Raw genomic sequence first — 22,474 nt, 5'->3', positions numbered from 1 at the left:
TCCTCAAATAATGAAACAAAACACTATTTCCAAAAAATGTATCAGAGTTGTTTTACCACTAATAGTTTTTTTTTTTCTGGTTCCAATTCAACATCTCTATATGATTTTCTTTCCACTCCCGTGGCAACTATGAACATCAGGATAGAGACACAAGAAAGTCTTCAAAATGGAGAACAGATGAGTAGAGCTTACCATCTGGTGGCATCAACACCTTGTTGTTTTGAGTACACCATCCCACGGGATGAAGATCAGCCGTCATCACATCGCACCAGAAATCAGCCTTTCGATCCTCTCCGTAGCCACAGTAACGTAGCAGCAGGAGCTGTCCGCATGTGGTTATGATGGTAGCCACCCAATATGTGTCTGGATTGTTCTTGTTAGCCACTTCTAATTTCATCCCAGGCTGAAAGCTGCTCTGAAGGCTGATTTCCACCTTATAGAATCAGAAACACATTGAAATGATTATAATATGCAAAGTAGAGAGAGATCATTTACATAGATAATAGCAATCAATAATGATACAAAGTCCAACCCAACTGTGCCCTGATTAAACAAGTAAGGAATGGAACCATTGTTGAAAGCAACGCACAAAGTTAATGCTATTATTCTACAACCTTGGCAGACAGATAATTTTTTTGTGAGGCAATTGGGGTTAAGTGACTAGCCCAGGGTCACACAGCCAGTAAGTGTTAAGTGTCTAAGGCCAGATTTGAACTCAGGTCCTCCTGACTCCAGGGCCGGTGCTCTATCCACTGCGCCACCTAGCTGCCCCCCAGACAGATATTTTTTAAACCCAGCAATCTACCAACATGTTTGCCAATTCAGAAAAACCATACCAACATTGGTCTAAATTTCACAATATCCCTTTGATGATGTGTCAAAAGTCATCAGCATCCAACAAAGCATGAATGCCTATGCTGAAATCACTGTGTTTGTACTATGGAGAATACAAAGAAGAAATGTTCTCTGCCCTCAAGAAGCTCCCAATCTCGTAGAAAATAAATATCCATGGACTGAAAGACAGTGCCAAGACATTTCTAAGTGAGCCAGTGGGTGATTTACTTTTCTCAACTACAGCAATTATTCTTTTTTTTTATTTATTTTTGGGGCCCCTGGGGCAATGAGGGTTAAGTGACTTGCCCAGGGTCACACAGCTAGTGTCAAGTGTCTGAGGCTGGATTTGAACTCAGTTCCTCCTGAATCCAGGACCAGGGCTTTATCCACTGAGTCACCTAGCTGCCCCTCACAGCAATTATTATAAACCATCTGTTGAAGCAAAGATAGGGTTGTGATTTGTGTCTGTGAAGTAATATACCCACACCAATGAAATCATGGCTCTCTGAATTATAGAAGTATAATTGATTATGCCAAAGGCTTGTGGCACAGTGAAAAAATGATGGGCTTGCAGCTGTATGACCCTGGACGAGTCATTTAACCTATATGCCTCAATTTTATCATCTGTAAAATGGTGATAATAGGAGCACCTACCTCTCCCTGGGTTGTTGTGAGGATCAAATTAAGTAAGTCTCAAATGCATGCATGGCACATGGTAGGTGCTTAATAAATGCTCATTTCCTTCCTTCCATATGCAGGTATGAAAAGCAATTCTGAGACTTGGCTCTTTTAGCATTGTCAGGCTGTGCCTTAGTCTTAAGGCTCTGGGGTTTTATGACCCGTGTATGGCAAGTCAATGGCACGGTCATTCATAAGCATTAAAGCTCTGTCCCTTGAAGGTAGAAGTCAAAGAATCCTTCGCATCAGATAAGATGGAAATAAAAAGAACTTAAACAAAGGGAACTTTGTATCTCCCTTCACAGTGGAACATCCCACTTCCAACCGAGTTGCCAAGCTTAGAGATTCAACACAAGCACTAAAGGAGGGAAAGTATAAGGCACAATCCTCATTTTGGTCTATGATGCCCTGAGTACTTGGGAAAGTGGCCCTAAAAGGAATGTGTTCCTCAAACAAATTCCTACTTCCCACAAAAAACTGTTTACAGTGCCTTAAAAACACATACCCTCAAGCTTAACCTCGACTATAATGCTGCTAAATACAATTTCTTTATTTTAGTAATAACCCAATTAAGAAAAGGATTGTGCTTTCTTTGGAAGCTTGTCCAATGGTGAATATAGCATCACTACTCTTCAGAGAAGCAACATTAATGATAAAAACTGTTTTCTTTGGCTCAGATTCAATAAATTTTATGTAAATTTATAGCAACCTAAAACTAAGCACTTCTAACCACCCAAGAATCTCCTTTGACTGCTGAACCTCAGATGCTGTGTTTAAAGTTAAAAGCTACATCCTAAGTTGGAAAATATTAACTAATATATTCAGACTAAAAGTAAACACCCTGATGGAAAGAATAGACACAAGTATATAGAAATAGAAAAGAGAACAGGAACGTGTAACCCAGGAAAAATAAAGCTTTCCATTTCAAAGCCATCACATGACTTCTTACACAGTCAAAAAAGTGGCTCCCTGACCCCAAATACCACCCAACTACCTTCTCATTCGTTGAAAAAGCCAAGAAACCCTTTTCTTTAAAATGAGCCATACAAAACTCTTTAAATCCAATCTACAAGCCTTGTTTCAAGCCTCTCCCAACAGATAAGTGGTCACAGGATGTGAACAGCTTTCAAAAGAATTGCAAACTATCAACGACTATTATTAAATCCTTCACATTAGTAATAAAACAAATACAAATCAAAACAACTCTGAGGGTTTGCCTCACATCTAACACAACAACAAAAGATGACAAAGGGCAAAAACAGTTAATGTTTTGTGAACTTCTGAGAGACAGGAATGCTAATACATCATTGGTGGAGCTGTAGATTCATCTCTCTGACTGCTCTGGAAAACAATTTGAAATTCTGCAAGAAAAGTAACTAAACTACTCATACTCTTTGACCCAACTATCCCAGTACTGGTTACATCCCCGAAGAAGTCAGGGGTTTTTTTTTTTGGTTTTGTTTTTTTTTGGCTTTGAACTCAGATACTCCTGAATCCAGGGCCGGTGCTCTATCCACTGTGCCATCTAGCTGTCCCTAGAAGTCAGTTTTTTTTAAAAAAAGACCCCAGATATATGAATATAGTCAGAGCAGAATTTTTTTTGTAGGAGCCAAAACTGAAAGTTAATAAGTAGATGTCCAACAACTGGGGAATGGCTGAATAAATTGTGGTAAAATGATTCAATAGAATCATACCATACCATAATCAATCAATAAATATTTATTAAGCACCTACTATGTGCCAGGCACTGTGCTAAGTGTTAGGAATACGAAAAGATCAAAGACAGTCCCTGCCTTCAAGGAACTTACAATCTAAGAATTCCAATAAGATGACAAATCTGAGAAAATCAGAGAAGCATGTGAGGATTTCTATAAGCTGATACAGACTGAAGTGAGCAGATTCCAGAGAACAATAAATAAAACGACAATAACAGAAATTGAAAGAACACTAAGAGAATGGTGAGACTCTCCTATTTTAACCATTGGTCTTGGTTCCAGGGAACTGATGATGAAACCCACCCTCCTCCTTTCAGAAGGGAAGCTGCAGAATTTTACTTAATGCTTATTCTTTGTACAAGAGATGCTCATTTGAGGGAGGGGTATTCAGAAATAAAACAGTTTTCTTAATGCGAGACTCCATCATCCCCTTCTACCTGACCCAAGGTTCTGTATATACACAAAGAAAAAACTTTCATAGGTACATAAGGGTAGAAAATAAAACCGAACCAAGGTCTGTCTGCTTGGTTGTTTTAACAGAGCATCCCAGGAACTACTCATTTAATTTGCAGACTTTCTGTCTGTCCATATTAATGGCACCTGCCTCAGGCTGTGTTCCCCTAGAGAGCAGGGACAACATCTGTCTAATTTGTTTTGCACAACACCCAGCACACCACCATCTACAGTCGGTCAATATACACACTGAGTGAGCGCCCACCATTATTAACTATGTGCTTAGGTATTATGATGTCTGAGAAGAAAAACAGTAGGCAAGTTTACAGTCTAGGCTGGTATGTTTAAATCAATATTACTCAATGGCAATAAAGATATTATTTTGAAGGACAAGAGAACCCTTTATTGTAGACCCTTTGCAGGTAAAATAAGATTCCTCATATCTTCTTGTCAGCTCTACTTCTTAAGACAAACAAATATAAAACAGCTGAGTTTCCTTCCATCCTTCAGTTTTCAATGGCTCTTTGCTTCTTGGTCGTTGTTTAGCATCTATTTCTAAACTCACCCCAAACCATCTAAATGCAAAGCATAAAAAGGGGAGAAAAAGAAATGGTTTTACATACATGTTTGAATGACGTATGAGGGGCAGCAATTGCACCTGTTTCTTCCAAATATTCACCCCAATTAAAGTCGGGATCTTCCATGCTTGAACCTTCATCTGTTCAAAAACAAAACGAGACAAAATTTAAACTAAAATAACGCCCCCCCGCCAAAAAACATAAAAATATTAATCCCAAAGTAAAATAAGTAAGGCAAGAGCAACTCAGTCAGACCATAATGATCTTTAATGCAAGAAAAACTGATGCGCCAGCTTAAAGGGATTTTGTTGGCTTCTGTGAGTGGCTTTGGTTTGCTGGTTATCAAGACAACTGCTGGGGAAATGAAGCCATGAAGGAATTCCACTTTGAGGTCCTGTTAGCATCAAGGTTTTAATAAGCTTTCTAAAAACAAAACAAGATGCTTTACAGCATCCTGGCATTTCACTGACATCTTTGCTGAGCACAGGTTTGGAGTTATTGAACATAGATACATCAGACTTCAAAGGGATGACCATGGGAACCCAGGAAGCAATGAGATGTCTCTCTCCACACGGGGGCCTTCAGACATTTTTATTCATTCCTCTCTCTTTATGTGTTCACTGAATTTACTATTTGCTTAGCACTATATTGGGTTCTCTGGAGAGTACCATAAATAGAATCAGCCTTCTTAGGGTCATTAAAAATCTTTATTTGATGGATGAGGAAACTATAACAGAGGACTGATAGGCATTTTGTTCAATTAGTATTTACTGAAGGCCTACAACAGACAAACAATTAATTGTACTAAGTGAAGATTACATTGGTTAACTAGTGGCAGGACAAGCACCCCATCCAGAGGTTCCAGTGCTCTCTTTCCACTGTTCTTAAGGATACACAGTGATGCCATTCTCACTAGAAAAAGCAATCCCTGCTTCAAAAGACCTTACAATCTGATGAGGGGGAGTTACCAGCCCAATAATGGAAAACAGGAAATATAAATAAATACACAAAATGGTGCTGAGCCTAAGATGCCATCTACGGTCACCTTTCATCCCGGAGAGAATTTTGACCTGATGTTATCACTCTGTTATCAGCAGACTTCCTATAAAATCTACCCAGAAAATTCATTGAGAAATTACCTACGACATATCTAGAACTATTTCATCTCCAGGAATTTCTCACTTCATTATGGGCTGCAGCTATTTTGTATCTACTGACACACACGTGTTGTCTCCCTGACAACATGTAAATTCCTTGAGAGTAAGAAATGGGGTTTTGTGTTTTTTTAGAGGGGGGTTGGATTTTGTATCCCCCAATCTCCAATACCTAAGTACAGTTCCTGACACATAGCAGGGGCTTAAATGTGATTAAACACCCACAACAACTTAATATTCTTCTTGCAACAAACATGTTGTATAAATCATTTTCATGTTCGTTCAGCTTGATAAGACTCAATGACTACTACTGTCTTCACAGGACAGATGTAAGTAAGATTTTAAGCCTCCCTGTACCTACCAATTTGAAAAATATCTAAATGTGAATTTAAGGGAATAGGCAAAAGGTGACTAAGATCTCTCTCACCTGGCTTAAAGGGGTAAAATAGAAAAGAAGAGCACTGATTCTTTAGGACTTGGGTTCAAATCCTGACTCTAACATTCACTACCTATTTGAGAACTGGAATAAGTCACGATCTCCTGGGGCCTCAATGACCCAACAGTAAAATAAGGAAGGTTGGATTAGATGGACTCTGACATCCTTTTTAGATCTAGTATTCTAACTAACATGCTTCCTATGAGACCTCAGGCAAAGTCACTTACTCCTTCATGGGCTTTCTCATCTACAAAATAAAAGAGTTAGACTAGACAGCCCCTGAAGAGGTGCCCTTTCAGCCCTGGATCTAAGACCCTATGAGATTCTTTTCAAAAGGCCTCTGAAAATTGTCTCTTATGTTTTTTGCTTTCCTTCTGAACTTGGAGACATTTGTTTTATTTTTACAAAAACTTTAAAATTTAATATACTTGAAATTATCCATTTTACACCTAAACGTTGCTCTCTATTTCTTGTTTATTCATAAATTGTTTGCCTATCCATAAATCTGATAAGCAATATGTCCCATGTTCATCTAATTTTCTTGTAATCTCTCTCTTTATATCTAGATCAGGGCTTCTTAAACTTTTTGCACTTGCAACTCCTTTTCACCCAAGAAATTTTTACACGACCCCAGGTATATAGGTATATAAAATAGGTATACATAACTTTTTACTGTTGCCCAATTCTTGACAACCCCCACATTCAGTTGCGTGACCCCATATGGGGTCACGACCCAGAGGTCATATCTCTCGGTCATGTTATCCACCATTTTGACCTTATCTTGGTAAATGGTGTGAGATATTGATCTATGGCCAGTTTCTGCCATACTGGTTTCCAGTTTTCCCAACAATTTTTACCAAATATAATGAATTCTTATCCCCAAATCTTAAGTTTTTGTACTTGTCAAATACAAGGCTATATTTATTTGCTGCTGTAAATTGTATGTCCACTCTCCTCCATTGATCTACCTTTCTATTGCCCTAATAATAGGTCTTGATCTATTGACTTTCAATGTGTTACAGTAGACTACATGCAAATTTGGTCCTCCTAATATTTTAAAATTTGTGTTCAGTATACTACTTCCTGATGAGACCAGTAGATTCTGTATAGACTTATCATCAGGAAATTCCAAATAAAGTGCACAAAATATTTGCAACTTAGGACCACATAAACTAGATCTCAAACATTTTATCAAGGAAATTCTAACAATCCCTTCCCCTAGTCAAGTCAATAAGTATTTATTGAATGCCTACTATGTGCCAGGCACTGGGCTAAGGAAGTACTCAAGAGAACTTCCCTATTACTGTAATGAAAATTCACCATGTCACATTAAGAAAATCCTATAGCTCCTCAGTTTTAAAGAAAAACACATATATTAATCAATAATAATCACTGTGAAGTCTCTTGATTTGGAAGACAGAAAGCTATCTGAATGACCAGAATATTAAATTATTAATAAATAAAAAATCCATTCTCAAGTTCCCAAAAGAACCTAGGATACATGTGCTTTCACAGAGGAAAGGAAAAAGAGTTTGCTTGTATTTTACTGTCAAATAAAGATACTTGGGCAGCTAGGTGGCGCAGTGGATAAAGCACTGGCCCTGGATTCAGGAGGACCTGAGTACAAATCCAGCCTCAGACATTTGACACTCACTAGCTGTGTGACCCTGGGCAAGTCACTTAACCCCCCACTGGCCAGCCAAAAAAAAAATGTAATTGGCAAATAAAGATACTTGAGGCAGCTAAGTGGCACAGTGGATAAAGCACCAGCCCTGGATTCAGGAGGACCTGAGTTCAAATCTAGCCTCAGACACTTGACACTTACTAGCTGTGTGCACCCTGAGCAAGGAAGGCACTTAACCCTCACTGCCCCACAAAAATAAATAAATAGATAAATGAATGAATGAGCAAACAGAGTAAATAAACAAATAAATTAATTAATCAATCAATTAATTAATTAATTAAGAAATATAAAGATACCTTTAGGAACATAGATCCAAGGCCAGAAGGGACCTTGGTGGAGTTCAACAGACCCCCCCCCCATTATACAGATGACAAAAATGAGGCAAGAGATTAAATGGCTTGTACAGGGACTCACTGCTAGTAAGTGTCTCAGATGGGATTTGAAAGCAAGTCTTCATGAGTCTCAAGACCAGTGCCCTATCTACTACACCACATTGCCTCACATCAAGTTTACTTTCAACACTACAGCATATTCCTGAATGAAGAAGTACGAATTGGGGGGAGGTGAGGGTGAAAAACAAAAGAACATGTTTATATGTCTATGTTCTTTTACATTAACTAATATTATTTTATTCAATTACATACTTCATCCCCAAAAGACTGTCAATGAGAATTCAATCTGTGCAAACTTTAAAAGAAAGAACAGTAAATATTGAGAAAGAAATGGTGATCAGCTCCTGATCTTTGGAAGGCTTTCAGAGTGGCATGAAATGAAATGTTAAGCATGAGCCTGGAGATAAAAAAAAAGGATTTGAAATCAGGTAAGGCCAATGACTTCTCACTCTGGAGAGTTTCTGGATGATGTCACAGCTTTTATTTTTTTTCCACCTCTTTCTGAAAGCTTACTCAGTGTTAGCTGGTAACATTTTAGTATAGTACAAAAAAGATTTAGCCATCTCATGGGAGGAAATAACCTCTGAACATATCTATACATCAGATAAACTCAAGGCTTTGAGGAAAGAACTGAGACCTCTCTTTCCGATGACCATCTTGGGCAGGACTCTTCAAATGGGTAAAATTACATGTGATGGCCCTTGAGACACCTGTCACAGTTTTAGGAAGCCAGCTGAGATTCCTGGGAAAATCCTAATAAAGGCCACTTTTGTAAGCTATAAAATTAAATTAGGGCAGACTGGGGAAGAAAATATACTGTTGAGTCCTATTGGAATTATTTCACAAAACAGGCAATGAATCTACCATTCAGTACCACATTAAATTGAATCCCAGAATGAGTTAAGGGGTTCTGCTAAAAGATGTAGGTTTTCCCAATGAGTCTTGATTTCTTCCTTCCCAAATAGAAAAATCCAAAGAATACAATGGTTGCTATATTCCCATCACTGGGGGGGGGGGGGAAAGACAGGCCCCCTATTCATCCTGACACTCCCCCAGTCTGAATTTACATCAACATTTTATCTACAGACTTCATCAGGAAATTACATTTATTGTGTCTGTAAAAATAATGTCAAGGAATCCATTTATCACCGTGTCAGAATATTGTTTTGCTTGCTTTTATCACACAGAAATTGAAGGAGCTGAGAATTCCCAGAAATTGTGTTTTAGTATATTTCCTTCTTTGTGCTTCTTGTGATAATGCTGTCAATTTCTTTTGCTGGAGAGGTCTTCAGTTCCTAGGCTACCTCATCTCTTTGTGCTCATTCCAGGCACGTTGCCCGTGTTCACAGGATGAGGAGTAATTTTATGTTGTGCCTATTTCATTTACAGGACTTGGGTGTCAGTTATTGATCCTCACTATTATTTGAGCTTTCTTAAGGAAAAGAGACCAGGACAGGAGAGGGAAAGAGATTGTTAATAAGTCTCCAAGTCCATTGTTTTAACCTGAAGTTCTGTTTCAGAAAAACCATCACTGGCAGAAAACACAGCAGTTCCCTGACCAGCAACAGGCAGAGAGATAGATACACACGGGAGAAACAAACTGGTATAGGGCAGGCTAGATTTTCCCTTTCTTCATCCCAAAATGACAAGCTAGCTAGGCCCCATGTCACAGTTGTTTGGACTTCCGAGTTACTTAAAAAAAAAAAAAAAAAGCATCTGAGGTTTGGGGTCATTTAAACCTGGCTAGATGTTTGGTTAAAATAGTCATACCTAGATGCATAGTATGGATCTGTTAGATTCTATACAGACCCCCTGAACATTGGCTCTGAACATAGCATACATTTGTACAGTATTCTATTGATCAGAGATTTCCAATAAATATTGAGCAAGCTTTCTAAAACTAGCTTCAGAATTGGAAAGGATTCACTTTTTTTTAACAAATGTCAAACTTTAATGCTTACTGTATTAGTGTATTTGAATATATCTATCATCAAAGGTTGAAACCACATTAGAATTCTCCCATTTCTTTGTGTGTCCAAAGTGACATTCTCACTCTTCCTATCTACAAAATGACTGGTTATGTTCCCACTCCCAGTTACTCCTCCCTTATTTTAATACCCATTTCTACTTTCACAAAGCCTCTTTTTTCTTTGGAGAACCACTAAGGGCTCCCCTGATGTAACTGTGAAGGCAAAATAACAGGGAATGCACATAAGAAAGAATCAAGAATCCCCGACCGCAGAAAATTAGATACAGTATGAATTGTGAGGACATGGTGGTGACTCAATGGATAGAGCACTGGGATTGGCAGTGAGGAAAAATTGAGTCCAACTCTTATTATTTCATGTAATCCCCTAAGCAAGTCACTTAACTACCCTCAGAATCAGTTTCCCTCTCTGTAAAATGGGAATGATAATAACCTCTACCCTCCCTGGATTTTCATGAGGACCCAATAACATGTAAAGCACTTTACAAATCTTAAAGCCTCTATTGTAGTATAGCATGTTATGTCACATTTGTCACATCTTATCACATTATGTGATGTCATATCACATATATCATATCCATGCTTTCAGCAATCCAACAAGAATAACCAGAGGGGGGAAAAAACCGCATACAGAACCCTGGTGTACCTGGAGCCACAAACTGTCAGAACAGGCTTTCCGAGAGGGGCGGGGCCAAGATGGTGGAGGAAAGACATTAAACCCACAAGGCTCCTGATACAATCACCCCAAAAATAGCAATAAAAGAACCCTTGGGGCAGAAAAACACACAAAAATACGGGATGAGAGTTTTTTCCAGCTTTAGATAGATTTCAGGGGGTCATGCTGGGCCATGAATAAAGCCTAACCCCACAATCTGGCCGACACACCAGACACCCACCAGAGGAATTTGCCCCAGTGCCTCTGAATCGGCTGCAGCACAGGCGTCTTCTGGAACCAAGTGCTCAGTCTGACTGAACGGCTGGGGGGGGGGGGGTAAGTGCAGAGGTACCAGTGGATGGGTGGAAGGATTCGACTGTCCCACCCCAGCAGGGAACCAGGAAGAAATCCTAAGTGATGGGAGACCCAGGTGGGGAAGGGGAGCAGGGGAGCAGTCTCATTGGAAGCTGAGAACCACACCACAGAAAGCTTTGCTGGTTGGTTGCTTAGTAAAGTAGACCTGAGGTTATCTCTGGACCTGAGGACAGGCCAGGTGAGATTAAAGCCTGCCTCTTCTCAACCCAAAACACCTGGGACTCTCTGAAGCTGAGAACAGGAGTGGAGCCAAGAAGCAGCCCCTACCACCCCCAGTGGAGAGTTTAAAATCAAATGAAAGTGAGGCCAGGCAGACTGTGAAGAAGCCCAACCATCCCTTGGGCCACGCTATAGCTTGAACAGTGTGTTCTGGAAGCAGCGCCAGACTTTAAAAAGGAGTTAAAAGCCAAGAAATAGTAAGCCAGGATGAGTAGGCAGAGAAAGCAGAAGACCATCGAAAACTTCTCTGGGGGTAAGGTAGACCACAATACAACCTCAGAAGAAGAAGATAATAACAGGGTCAAAGCTCCAACATCTAAAGCTTCCAAGAAAAATATGAACTGGTCTCAGGCCATGGAAGCTCTCAAAAGGGACTTTGAAGAAAAAGTAGGAGAAATAGAAAGAAGATGTAGAGAAAAGGAGCAAAGAATGGAAAGGGAAATGAGAGCAATGCAGGAGAGTCATGAGAAAAAAGTCAACAGTTTGAAAAGCCAAATGGAAAAGGAGATTGAAAAATTGTCTGATGAAAATAACTGCCTAAGAATTAGGATTGAACAAATGGAAGCTAGTGACCTTATGAGAAACCAAGACAGAGTAAAGCAAATCCAATTGAATGAAAAAATAGAGGGCAATGTGAAATATCTCCTTGGAAAAACAGCTGACCTAGAAAATAAATCTAGGAGAGATAATTTGAAAATCACTGGAGTACCTGAAAACCATTACCAAAACAAAAGCTTAGACACCATCCTCCAAGAGATGGTGAGGGAAAATTGCCCTGATATTCTAGAAGCAGAAGCTAAAATAGAAATTGAAAGAATCCACCGATCACCTCCTGAAAGAGATCCCAAAAGGAAAAGCTCCAGGAATATTATAGCCAAATTCCAGAATTCCCAGGTCAAGGAGAAAATACTGCAAGCAGCTAGAAAAAAGGAACTCAAATACTGTGGAGCTCCAATAAGGATAAAGCAAGATCTAGCAGCTTCTACATTAAAGGACCGGAGGGCATGGAATATGATATTCCAGAGGGCAAAGGAACTGGAACTTCAGCCAAAAATCATGTACCCAGCAAAACTGAGTATAATCTTTCAGAGGCAAAAATGGGATTTCAATGAGAAAGAGGTCTTTCAAACATTTGTGATGAAAAGACCTGAACTGAATAGATAATTTGACTTTCACATACAAGATCCTGGAGAAGCATAAAAAGGTAAACAGGAAAAAGACTTCATGAGGGATATTAAAAGATCAAACTGTTAACATTCCTATATGGGAAGATAATACTTTGAAATTATAAGAACTATCTCAGTATGCAATTCACAGAAGACAGGGCTAAACTGAATATGAAGGGATGATATCTGTAAAGCATTTATGTTTTGTTCCTTGTAGAGCAGACAGGGTGGGGTGTCTTATGTCTGGGGCTGGATTTGGGCTTGGGACCTTGTGGGTCCAGGGCTGGTGCTTTGTCTACTGTGCCACCTAACTAATCCATAATGACATCATTAAAATAGGGTTGAGGTGTAGGAGGAATAAACTGGGGGAGGGAGCAAGGGAGAGATGGTCTGGAGAGAGGTAGTTCACATGAAGGAAACAAGAAAGCTTATGGAGGAGAGTAGAAGAGGGGGAAGGAGTGGGGGAATGAGTGAACCTTAATATCATCAGAATTGGCTCAAAGAAGGACTAATACATACTCAAGTAGATATAGTAATATATTTTTGTCCTGAGGGGAGCGGGAGGGAGAAAAGGGGAGGGGGGAAAGAGGAGAAGGAGGAAAGGGCAGATTGAGAGAGAGAGCAGTAAAAAGCAAAACACTTTCAAGGAAGATGAAGATGTTCTGCATTACTGCACCAGTATGACATATTGAATTGCTTGATCTCATAGGGAGGGTTGAGGAGGGAGGGAGGAAGAACAATTTAGAACACAGAATTAGCTCAGGACCCTGATCTCATTGGAGTGGGCTCATGGAGGGAATAGCTTTCATACCCAATTGGGAGGAGCAGTCTATTTAACCCTGCAGGAAAATAGGAGGGGAAGAGGATAAGGAAAGAAGGAAGGGCAAAAAAAGAGAGTGAAGAGCGAGGGAGAGGATAGTCATAAGTAAAACACCTCTGAGGAGGAATAGGTAAAAAGAAGGTAGAGTAAATGTCATGGGAAGGGAGTGGGATGGAGGGAAATAGTTATGATTGATTATAATAGCAAAACGTATGGTACCTACTTTTTGTTTTATTTTGTTTTGTGAGGCGGTTGGGGTTGAGTGGCTTGCCTAGAGTCGTGCAGCTAGTGGGTGTTGAGTTTCTGAGGCCGAATTTGAACTCGAGTCCTCCTGGCTCCAGGGCCAATGACCTATCCACAGCGCCACCTAGATGCCCATGTGGTACCTACTTTGCTGGGCTTTTATGAAGAAAATTCTCTGTCAAGCTTAAGGTACTATATAAAGGTTATGATGAACAGGATACTATTAGAAAAACCTGGAAAGACCTACATGAACTGAAGCAGAGTGAAATGTACTGTATACAAAATAACAGCAATAGTGGGGGATGATCTGCTGGGAAGCATGTGGTTATTTTCAGCAAGGCAATGATCCAATATAACCCTGAAAGACTTATGAAGATTGCAGCTCATCTGCAGAGAAAGAACTGATATTATCTGAAAACAGATGGAAACACATTTAAAATTTTTTTTCATTTCCTCTTTGACAATTCCTTAATCTGAAAGAAAAAAAAAAAAAGAACAGGCTTTCCTTTAAACAGAAGATCGACCTCACGTAGAAGAAATATAATATTTCTAACATGATGGCGTCATTGATGAGTAGAAGAAAGCACTTTAGCAGAAGGAAACAACAGTTAAGGTTTCGTAGACGTGAAAATCTGGTGCTTAGCTGGCTTCTAAAGGCTTCAGAAAGCTTCTTATGCAAAGGGGCACAGCTGCAACAGAAGGCAGGTGGCTTGGGGTTGATATGCTAAGCAAGCAAGATATGGCCAAAGCCAGAAGCTTTAAGAGTTGAAAACCACCACACTCACTCAGCAAACACTCAAAAAAGAAAGACTTAAGAAAAACTTGAAAGTATATTAGTAGGGGGCAGCTAGGTGGTGCAGTAGATAAAGCACTGGCTCTGGATTCAGGAGGACCTGAGTTCAAATTCGGCCTCAGACACTTGACATTTACTAGCTGTGTGACCCTGGGCAAGTCACTTAACCCTCATTGCCCCCCCCCCCAAAAAAGTGTATTAGTTAAAAAAAACTAATTCAGGTCAATCCAGCAAACTCATATTTAGTGCCTACTCCATGCATGGCATTGGAGAGAAAAGATAAAATGGAAACTACCTGCCTTTAAGGACCCCTCATTCACTGAGGGATAAACCCAAAGAAATAACAATAATAACAACAGCTAACACTTTTAGAATGTTTACTATGTGCCAGGTACTGTGCACCTTACAATTATTATCTCATTTGATCCTCACAGCAACCTCAGTCATTTATTTTTAAGTTGTGTCCAACTCTTCATGACTACATTTGGGGTTTTCTTGGGAGAGATACTGGAGGGGTTTGCTATTTCCTTCTCCAATTCACTTTACAGATGAGGAAACTGAAGCAAACAGGATTAAGTGACTTATCTGAGGTCACACAGCTACAAAGTATCTGAGGCCGAGATTTGAACCCACAAAAATGAGTCTTCCTAACTCAAGGTCTAGAACTCTATCTACTGTGCCATCTCGCTGCCCCATAACAACTAAATAGACAGATGCTATTATTATTCACTTAATAGATGCGGAAATTGAGGCAAACAGAGGTTAAATGATTTGCCCAAAGTCACACAACTATTTAGTGTCTGAGGCTGGATTAGAACTCAGCTCTTTCTGATTCCAGGCCCAGCCCTATGGTCATTGCATAGGAGTGGGAAGGTTAATGGAAGAGGAGTTCAAGAAAGGTCTCCCGTAAGTTGTAGCCCTAGAACTACGGAACGAAAAGGTATTTTAACAAAACCAAAACATAATGAGATCATCAGCCCAATTATGTCAGTCCTAAAGATTAGGTCTATAAAGAATGCTTCTAGAGATTTCCACTGGGAGAGAAATATGTTTCCACTTGTCTTTTCTCATTTCCACAGCTCCATAGAAAGAGTATGCTGGTAAATATTTAACAACCAGCTCTTCCAAGAAAAAAAAAAAGGAAAAAAATGTACCCACAATAAATTTCATCAGCATTATTGACATTTTATCCATCACTTTCTTAAGTATCTAAACAGTCAACAAAACAATAAAGAAAGTCCTGATTGTTGCTTTTGAGGATTCTCAAAGTGTGCACTGTCACGCTGAAAATTTTACAATCTGATGGACAAATTATTAGCCAGCTCCAAAACAGCCCTACTCCAGAGGGCATTTCAGGCCTTTATTTTATCCATTCGAGGTCCTTCTGAATCCTGACTTTCTCATCTGCCACATTAGCTACCCCTCTCATCTGTGTGTTCTGTGAAAATTTGATAATCCTATGTCTTTATCTATGTCACTGACAAATGTGTTCAGCTGGATCTGTGCTGGACAAAGCCCTGAGACATATCATTAGACTTCCCTGTAAGTTGACATTGATCCATCTAATCAGCCCTCATTTAGAAACCTCATTTCCTGAGCTATATACCCTTCCCATAGTCTCTTCATCTTGTCCATGAGGATTTCATGAAAGAACCTTGTCAAATGTCCTCCCTTCTCAGAGCATTTTCCTAATCCAGCTGTCTAAAGGTCTCATCCAAAAAGGAATGAAGTTAGCATGAATTACTTGTTCTTGGTGAATAAACCCATGCTGGAGCCTAGTGATCCTTAAGTATCTACAAGGTATCCATTTTTAATGGCCTGTTCCAAAATTTTTCTAGGGATTAATGTCAAGATTACCATCTATAATTTTCATAGCAAAAGTGGAAATGACCTGGAGGTCATGTAAATCCAATTACTGTCAATGTAATTGTCTTACTGTACAAAAGAGGAAACTGAGCACCAGGGAGGAGACACATCCAGGATTCAAATCAAGCTCCTATGACTTCAAATCCTTTCTTCCAACACCATGTCACTCTGCTGTCGAGACCAGGGCTCCTTAAACTTTTTCCACTAAAGACCAAGAAATTTGAACACAACCGTAGGTGTGTGTGTGTGTGTGTGTGTGTGTGTGTGTGTGTATGTGTATAGGTACACATAAACTTTTACCACTGTCTTTTTGTTTTTGTTTTTTTGTTGGTTTGTTTGCGTGGGGCAATGAGGGTTAAGTGACTTGCCCAGGATCATACAGCTAGTAAGTATCAAGTGTCTGAGGCCGGATTTGAACTCAGGTCCTCCTGAATCTAGGGCCAGTGCTTTATCCACTGCGTCACCTAGCTGCCCCTGGCTTTTTACCATTATCAAATTTTTCATGACTGGGGGCATTGCCCCATGCAAACAAACCAACAAAAAAACTGGAATTACCTTCCTCCTATTCTGAAAAAAACCCACAATGATTTTATAACTCAAATAGTAAAATGAACCTGGATAAATCAACTCACCTGAATCATATTCATTATTACCATTGGCTGGACTGTTACATTTCTCCAATGACAAATGGGAAGTCTCTTGCATGTTGGAAACCAATGATACACTGCTCTCCATTCAAGGAAAACTATATTCTTCTCCCTATTTCATCCTGTAGGAAGAGTTTCCTTAAAAAAAAAAAAAAAGCAACACTCAGGACAACAGAGTCACATATTAGGACATATTCATCAAGTCAACATATTTCCTATTTCTCCAGGAGAAGAAATCTTGTCCTACTGAATTTTTATTATGACTATTAAAATTTAAAGTACTCTATCTAATGAAGACTCCATAGGCATCAGGAATCCTGGGGTCATTTCATTAAAACCAGAAAAGAACATGGTCAAACTCCTAACTTCATACAGCTCTTTGGATATATGGCCGCCATCTTACTAAGGGGTGATTCACACTGCCCACACTCTAATCACTGGAGTAGACAGAGTTCTGGGCTTGGAGTCAGGAAGATCAGTTTCAGTCTTGCCTAGGCTACTTATTAGAAGCATGACCTCAGACAAATAATTTTATAAAATGTGAATAGCAGCATCATATACCTCAAAGTGTTGTTGTCAAGGTCAAATCAGATAATCTCTGTCAAGAATTTTGCAAACCTTAAAGCAATATGGAAATGCCAGCTATTATTATTATTGTAATGGAAGGGCTGACCAATGTGGGCTTGGGTGTGCCTTCCCTGATTGGTATTAAAGTACATGAGAAATATTCTCTGACTGGTTTCAGTATAACACATGGCTACTTAGAGTGACTGAAAGGGGAGGTACTGTGTGTTGAAGAGGAGTTTTCTGGTTGGCTGAAGAATCAGAAGAAATGATAACTCAAGTGGTACTGGGCCAGAACTGAGCCCAGGTACAAAAAGATCCATCTACCCCTCCCTCAACCCTTTTAGAGTTGTATCATGTCTCTCCAATTAGATTGTGAGCTCCTAAATAGCAGACATCTTTTGCCTCTCATGGTATCCCCAGCACTGAGCACATTGAGTTTAATAAATGCTTACTATCTGATTGACTATCTTCCTCCCCCTCCACCTGGTCGATGGTGCCTCTGATTCTTTTGTGCTTATTCTTTCCTGTAAATGAGCATCCTGAGATGAAAAGTGCCTAGGTGATCTGTGAGTTGGAAAGAGCTATCAAAGAGATCGCACTGATAACTAGAGTTAAATAGCAGCAGGATCAACCAAGTCCATTAAGGGACCCAGTATATTCAGTGAACAACTTTGCTTTGCTCAGCCCAGCAGTGGCCTGGCCCATCTGTCAAAACACCAGGCCCTTCAAGAAGGTAACCTGGCTGAGCCAGAGAACAATTAGTTCATCAACTACAACCAGTGGGAACTCCTCAAAGGGAGAAGAAAGCAGGAGTTGAGAGGCACTCCTCAGCCCTACCCATTCTCTACACAAGTTTGTACTTTTAAATTCAACCAGGGACTCTCGAGGGAGAGTGTGCTTTTCAATTTACTGGATTATTTTGTAACAACGACTCTTCTTGCTATACCATCTCAGCCAATATCATCTTATAAAAGCTATTTGATATCAAACGGCTGGTCAATACTGGGAGGCATATGCAATGGGGACTCATGAGCAGCATTATTAGAAGCTTCCAATCCCTCAGGGTTATCTCTAGAACCTAAAAGAGAACAGTAATACACTCCCCTTCTGGGTTGAGTATTGTTATAATAAAAGGGGGGGAGAGACTGGAAAAGTGAGTCCAGGGGAAGGGATATTTTATTATTATTATTATTATTATTATTATTATTATTATTATTATTATTATACTCATCCAAAACTTAAAATAATCTTCATACTTGATTTCACAGACAGCAAGAGTTTCAAGACCAGTTCTGTAATGCTAGGCAAGTCATCCAATAACACTGGTTTTTTCCTCCTTTAATAGCTGACAGTTATACAGTATTTTACGGTTTGCAAAAGCTCTAAATATACTTTTCATCATTTGATCTTCTCAATGAGCCGTGAAGTAGTAAATGCTATAGGTATCATTATCTCTTGTTTTAAAGATGAGGCATCTCAGAGAAGGTAGGTGACTTGTTCTTGAGCACACTTCTGAGGATGGGTCTGTTTTATTTAAACCCAAGTGTGTATTGACTGATTGCACTTCCCCCTATATCACACTGGTTTTTCTTTAACTGACTACAACAAAGGTTCACCAGTAAATGATTAGAAAGTTCCTGGGGGAAAAAATTGTATACATGACTTTTCTTTAAGCAGAAAGAGAAAGACAGTCAGAGACAGAGATCAATTTGGACAGAAACTGACACCTTCATTGAAATATCAATGTTGTTTCATTATAATATTCCCATAGCTTCTAACTGCCACAAAAGATATGAAATTGCAAAAGCAATAAAATGGAAGACAAATACATAGAACAGAGGAATGACCAAAACGATAACATTTCCTAGGGGCTTATGTAAGCCATCACTAAACACTAGCTTATTATGATACAAGAAACTGCATGTACTGTATGTAGTATTATGCTGTATGCTCTTTGTTCAACCATTTCAGTCATATCTGACTCTTTGTGACCCCACTGGGGTCTTCTTGATAGAGATTCTGTAGTGGTTTGCCATTTCTTTCTCCAGCTCATTTTACAGATGAGCAAACTAAGGCAGACAGGAATAAGTGACTTTCCCAGGGTCATACAGCTAGTAATTGTCTAGGCTGGATTTGAACTCAAGAAGATGAGTATTCCGGGTTCCAAGCCCTATTCTTTATCCCCCATGCTACCTAGCTGCCTCCCCACCAAAAAAAGTTTTTCATAATCAGGGTGGTTGTTGTTGTTGTTGAGTCTTTTCAGTCATGTCCAACTCCTCCTGACTCCATGCGGGGGGGGGGGGGGGGGGGGCAGCATGCGCAGTTCTTGGCAAAGATACTGTACTAGTTTGCCATTTCCTTCTCCAGCTCATTTTACAGATGAGAAACTGAGATAAACAGGGCTAAGTGACTTGCCCAGGATCACACTGCTAGTGTCTTTGACTAGATTTCAACTCATGTAGATCAGTCTTCCTGGTTCCAAGCCCTACACTTTATCCACTGTGCTACTGAGCAATCTAAATATTGAACTCTTGTCCCTCACAAAGCTTATAAACACAGACAACTGACAGTAAAGGCGATATCATGAGAACCATTTGCGCCAAAAGTATAAACTCACTTTCTTCACTGCTCCCAGAGATGGTACAAAAAGAAAGCTGAGTCTATTGTTACCAACAAATTATTTGATGAGTTCCATTCCTGACCCTGAGCAAGTCACGGAACCCTGTTTACCTCAGTTTCCTCATCTGTAAAATGAGTTGGAGAAGGAAATGACAAACTACTCCAGTGCCCTTGCCAAGAAAACCCCAAATGGGGTCATGAAGAGTTGGACATGACTGAAAACAACTTGAACAAGAACATTCCTGAACAATTAGTTCCTAAATATCATTAATTAAAAGGAAACTGTCTAACGGACAGATGGGTTTAACAGAGGGTTTAACAGGCAGGAGGGGACAGCCTGGATCAAGGGCCCTCCTTGAGAATTCCCAGAGTTGGAAAGGGCTCTCGGACGCCACAACCTGTGCCTTACAACAGATCTTCTCTACAGTATTCCAAATAAAAGGTCATTCAGCCTTCACTTGAAGACCTCGAGTGAGGATGAACCTACCTTAGCCTTAAAACAGGACATTCCACTTTGGGATAATTTGAATTCCCTTCCTAACATCATTATTAAATCTGCCTTACTGCAATTTCCACCCTCTGCTCTGAAGTCTGTCCTCCTAGGCCAAGCAAAGCATGTCAAAAAAAAAAAAAAAGAGCCTTCGCATAACTGAAGCCAGCCTCCTTCCCCAAGTCTATTCTTCCACCAGCTAAAAATGCCCGATTCCTTTGACCGTGTATCTCTTGATCCATTCTAGAGGCCGTATGATTGGGTCTTCTTCACTAGCCATGATATGATAGACTGAGGTATTCGCGAGGTCTTGCAGAGAGACCGTAGTATTAGAAAGAAAGATCATGATTGATTGGAATCATCTCTTCCCCCTGACACACTCTACCACCCCCAAAGGAGGGCATGGGTTGTTTGCAAGAACAGTCTTCCCATTGCCAAGATATTGAGCAAGAGTAGAACTGCCATGATTTGATCAATAATGGGTGGAGAGACCAGCACAGCCAAGGGTTTAGAAGCTTCCTCATTCCAAAATGGTTCAGAGGTTTCATCAACTCTGCCTTGAGTTACCCCGAAAAGCTCGAATCCTTTGTTAACATCAGACACAACACAGCCTGCCACTAACACCAAGACTAACTTCCTATTGTGTTTCTATCATTTCCTATTTTCCTTAAATTTACTATCTTTAAATTTTCTCAAATCTGAAAATGCTGCAGTCCTTCATTAACATCAAGTGACCTGTACAAAGGGCCTGTCACTAATATCCAAATTCTAATTCCCTACATTTTCTACTATTTCCTATTTTCCTTAAATTTCTTTTCCTTAAGTTTTCCTATCCTAGAATTTTCTATTATTTCCTATTTTCCTTACACTTAAGGATCAATGCTGCTGTCCACTATAGTATATACCACATGTCATCACTAATGTGCTTGGGATAACAGGGTGTGTGGAAAAAACACTGAGGTCACTGGGTGCAAGTTACTCACTGTGACTGTAACCAATCAAGAGACATTTTAATGAGTGGCTACCTCCGGAGGAACAAGGTATTGTGTGTGCTAGGCACTGCTGGAGATTCAAATCAATATAAGAGGCAGTCCTTAACCTTTATAAGCAACAGGGGCATTGAGCAGACCATCTTGTTGAATGACACCATGACCTACATTTCACAGAGGGAAAAGGAAAGTTGTGTTTAGGGTACAAAGGAGACCAGAGGCTTACTACTCCCCTAAAAATTCTACTAAGCTGCCTGGCATCATGGGAATTTGCCCAGCTTGCTCTCTGCATGAGTGGCATGACCCTACCAATGTCTTCCCCAGGAAAACAACTCTAAATAATATGGATGGGGGGGGCACCCAAAGGGCAGAAGGAGAGGGGAACAGGGAATACTTTAAGAGATGATTCTATGAGAATATGGGAAGCAGGAAGACGGAATTAGTATATAGTAGATCGTGGAAGAAAAGCACAGAAGAAAAAAGATAATGTTGATATGGTGTTCCACAATATACAAAGAACTTTCCTGACAACCACCCTGTGAAGTAGGCAGTGCGTTCCATTTCACATTCAAGGAAACTGAAGCTGTTAAGAGTCACCCTTGACAAGTAAGGCTAAGAATTAAATCCAATTATCTCTGTCTTCAAATGCAACTTCCTTAATAAACACTGAACAGCTTTCCTTTACTATTTGGCTGTATGCAAGAAATATTTATCCAGTCCACCATGGGCTCCAATAAAGAAGAATCAGTGACATGATCTGGTCTTTCCATCCAACTTAATTTGCAACATCTCTTCCCCTTGTCTTTCTCCCAGAATTCTTTGGTGTCCTTGGCATTCAGTGTTCATTTTACCTAGCTCTTACCTATATTCATTTAAAATATCAATGTTTAGTATTCAATGCTCATCAAAATGTATAAAAAAATTTAGGAGGTAGAGGTATAGTATAATACGGCCTGTCCCATTCCTCACAAACACACATACAGATAGACATGGATCCCAATCGCTGCAGTCCCCCCACCCCGGCCCCCCACCATTGCTCCATCCTTAACGAATTTCTTCTGTCACTGCTCCTTGCTTCCTTCTTCCACTTCCCACTCACTTCCCCTCCACAGCT

The 22,474-nt window shown here is 39.9% G+C and overlaps 1 protein-coding gene across 4 annotated transcripts in view; it reads right to left on the bottom strand.

The window, feature by feature from the left end:
- SFMBT2 (Scm like with four mbt domains 2) overlaps window positions 1-22,474 on the bottom strand; it is a 317,891-nt gene that overhangs the window by 248,936 nt on the left and 46,481 nt on the right. For 3 of the 4 annotated variants that reach the window (XM_043967955.1, XM_043967957.1, XM_043967958.1), the window contains exons 2-4: window positions 16,681-16,833; window positions 4,304-4,398; window positions 193-433 (exon numbers count right to left, since the gene is read on the bottom strand). In XM_043967955.1, the coding sequence (XP_043823890.1) occupies window positions 193-433; window positions 4,304-4,398; window positions 16,681-16,783 (439 nt within the window). In that variant the 5' untranslated portion in view covers window positions 16,784-16,833. Of the gene's footprint in view, window positions 1-192; window positions 434-4,303; window positions 4,399-16,680; window positions 16,834-20,368; window positions 20,495-22,474 lie in introns of those variants that run through there. The other variant, XM_043967959.1, reaches the window with a different exon arrangement.

Source organism: Dromiciops gliroides, chromosome 5 (genome assembly GCF_019393635.1).
Source record: "Dromiciops gliroides isolate mDroGli1 chromosome 5, mDroGli1.pri, whole genome shotgun sequence".
Classification (NCBI taxonomy): Eukaryota; Metazoa; Chordata; class Mammalia; order Microbiotheria; family Microbiotheriidae; genus Dromiciops; species Dromiciops gliroides.
This window is presented reverse-complemented; position numbering and strand designations above follow the sequence as displayed.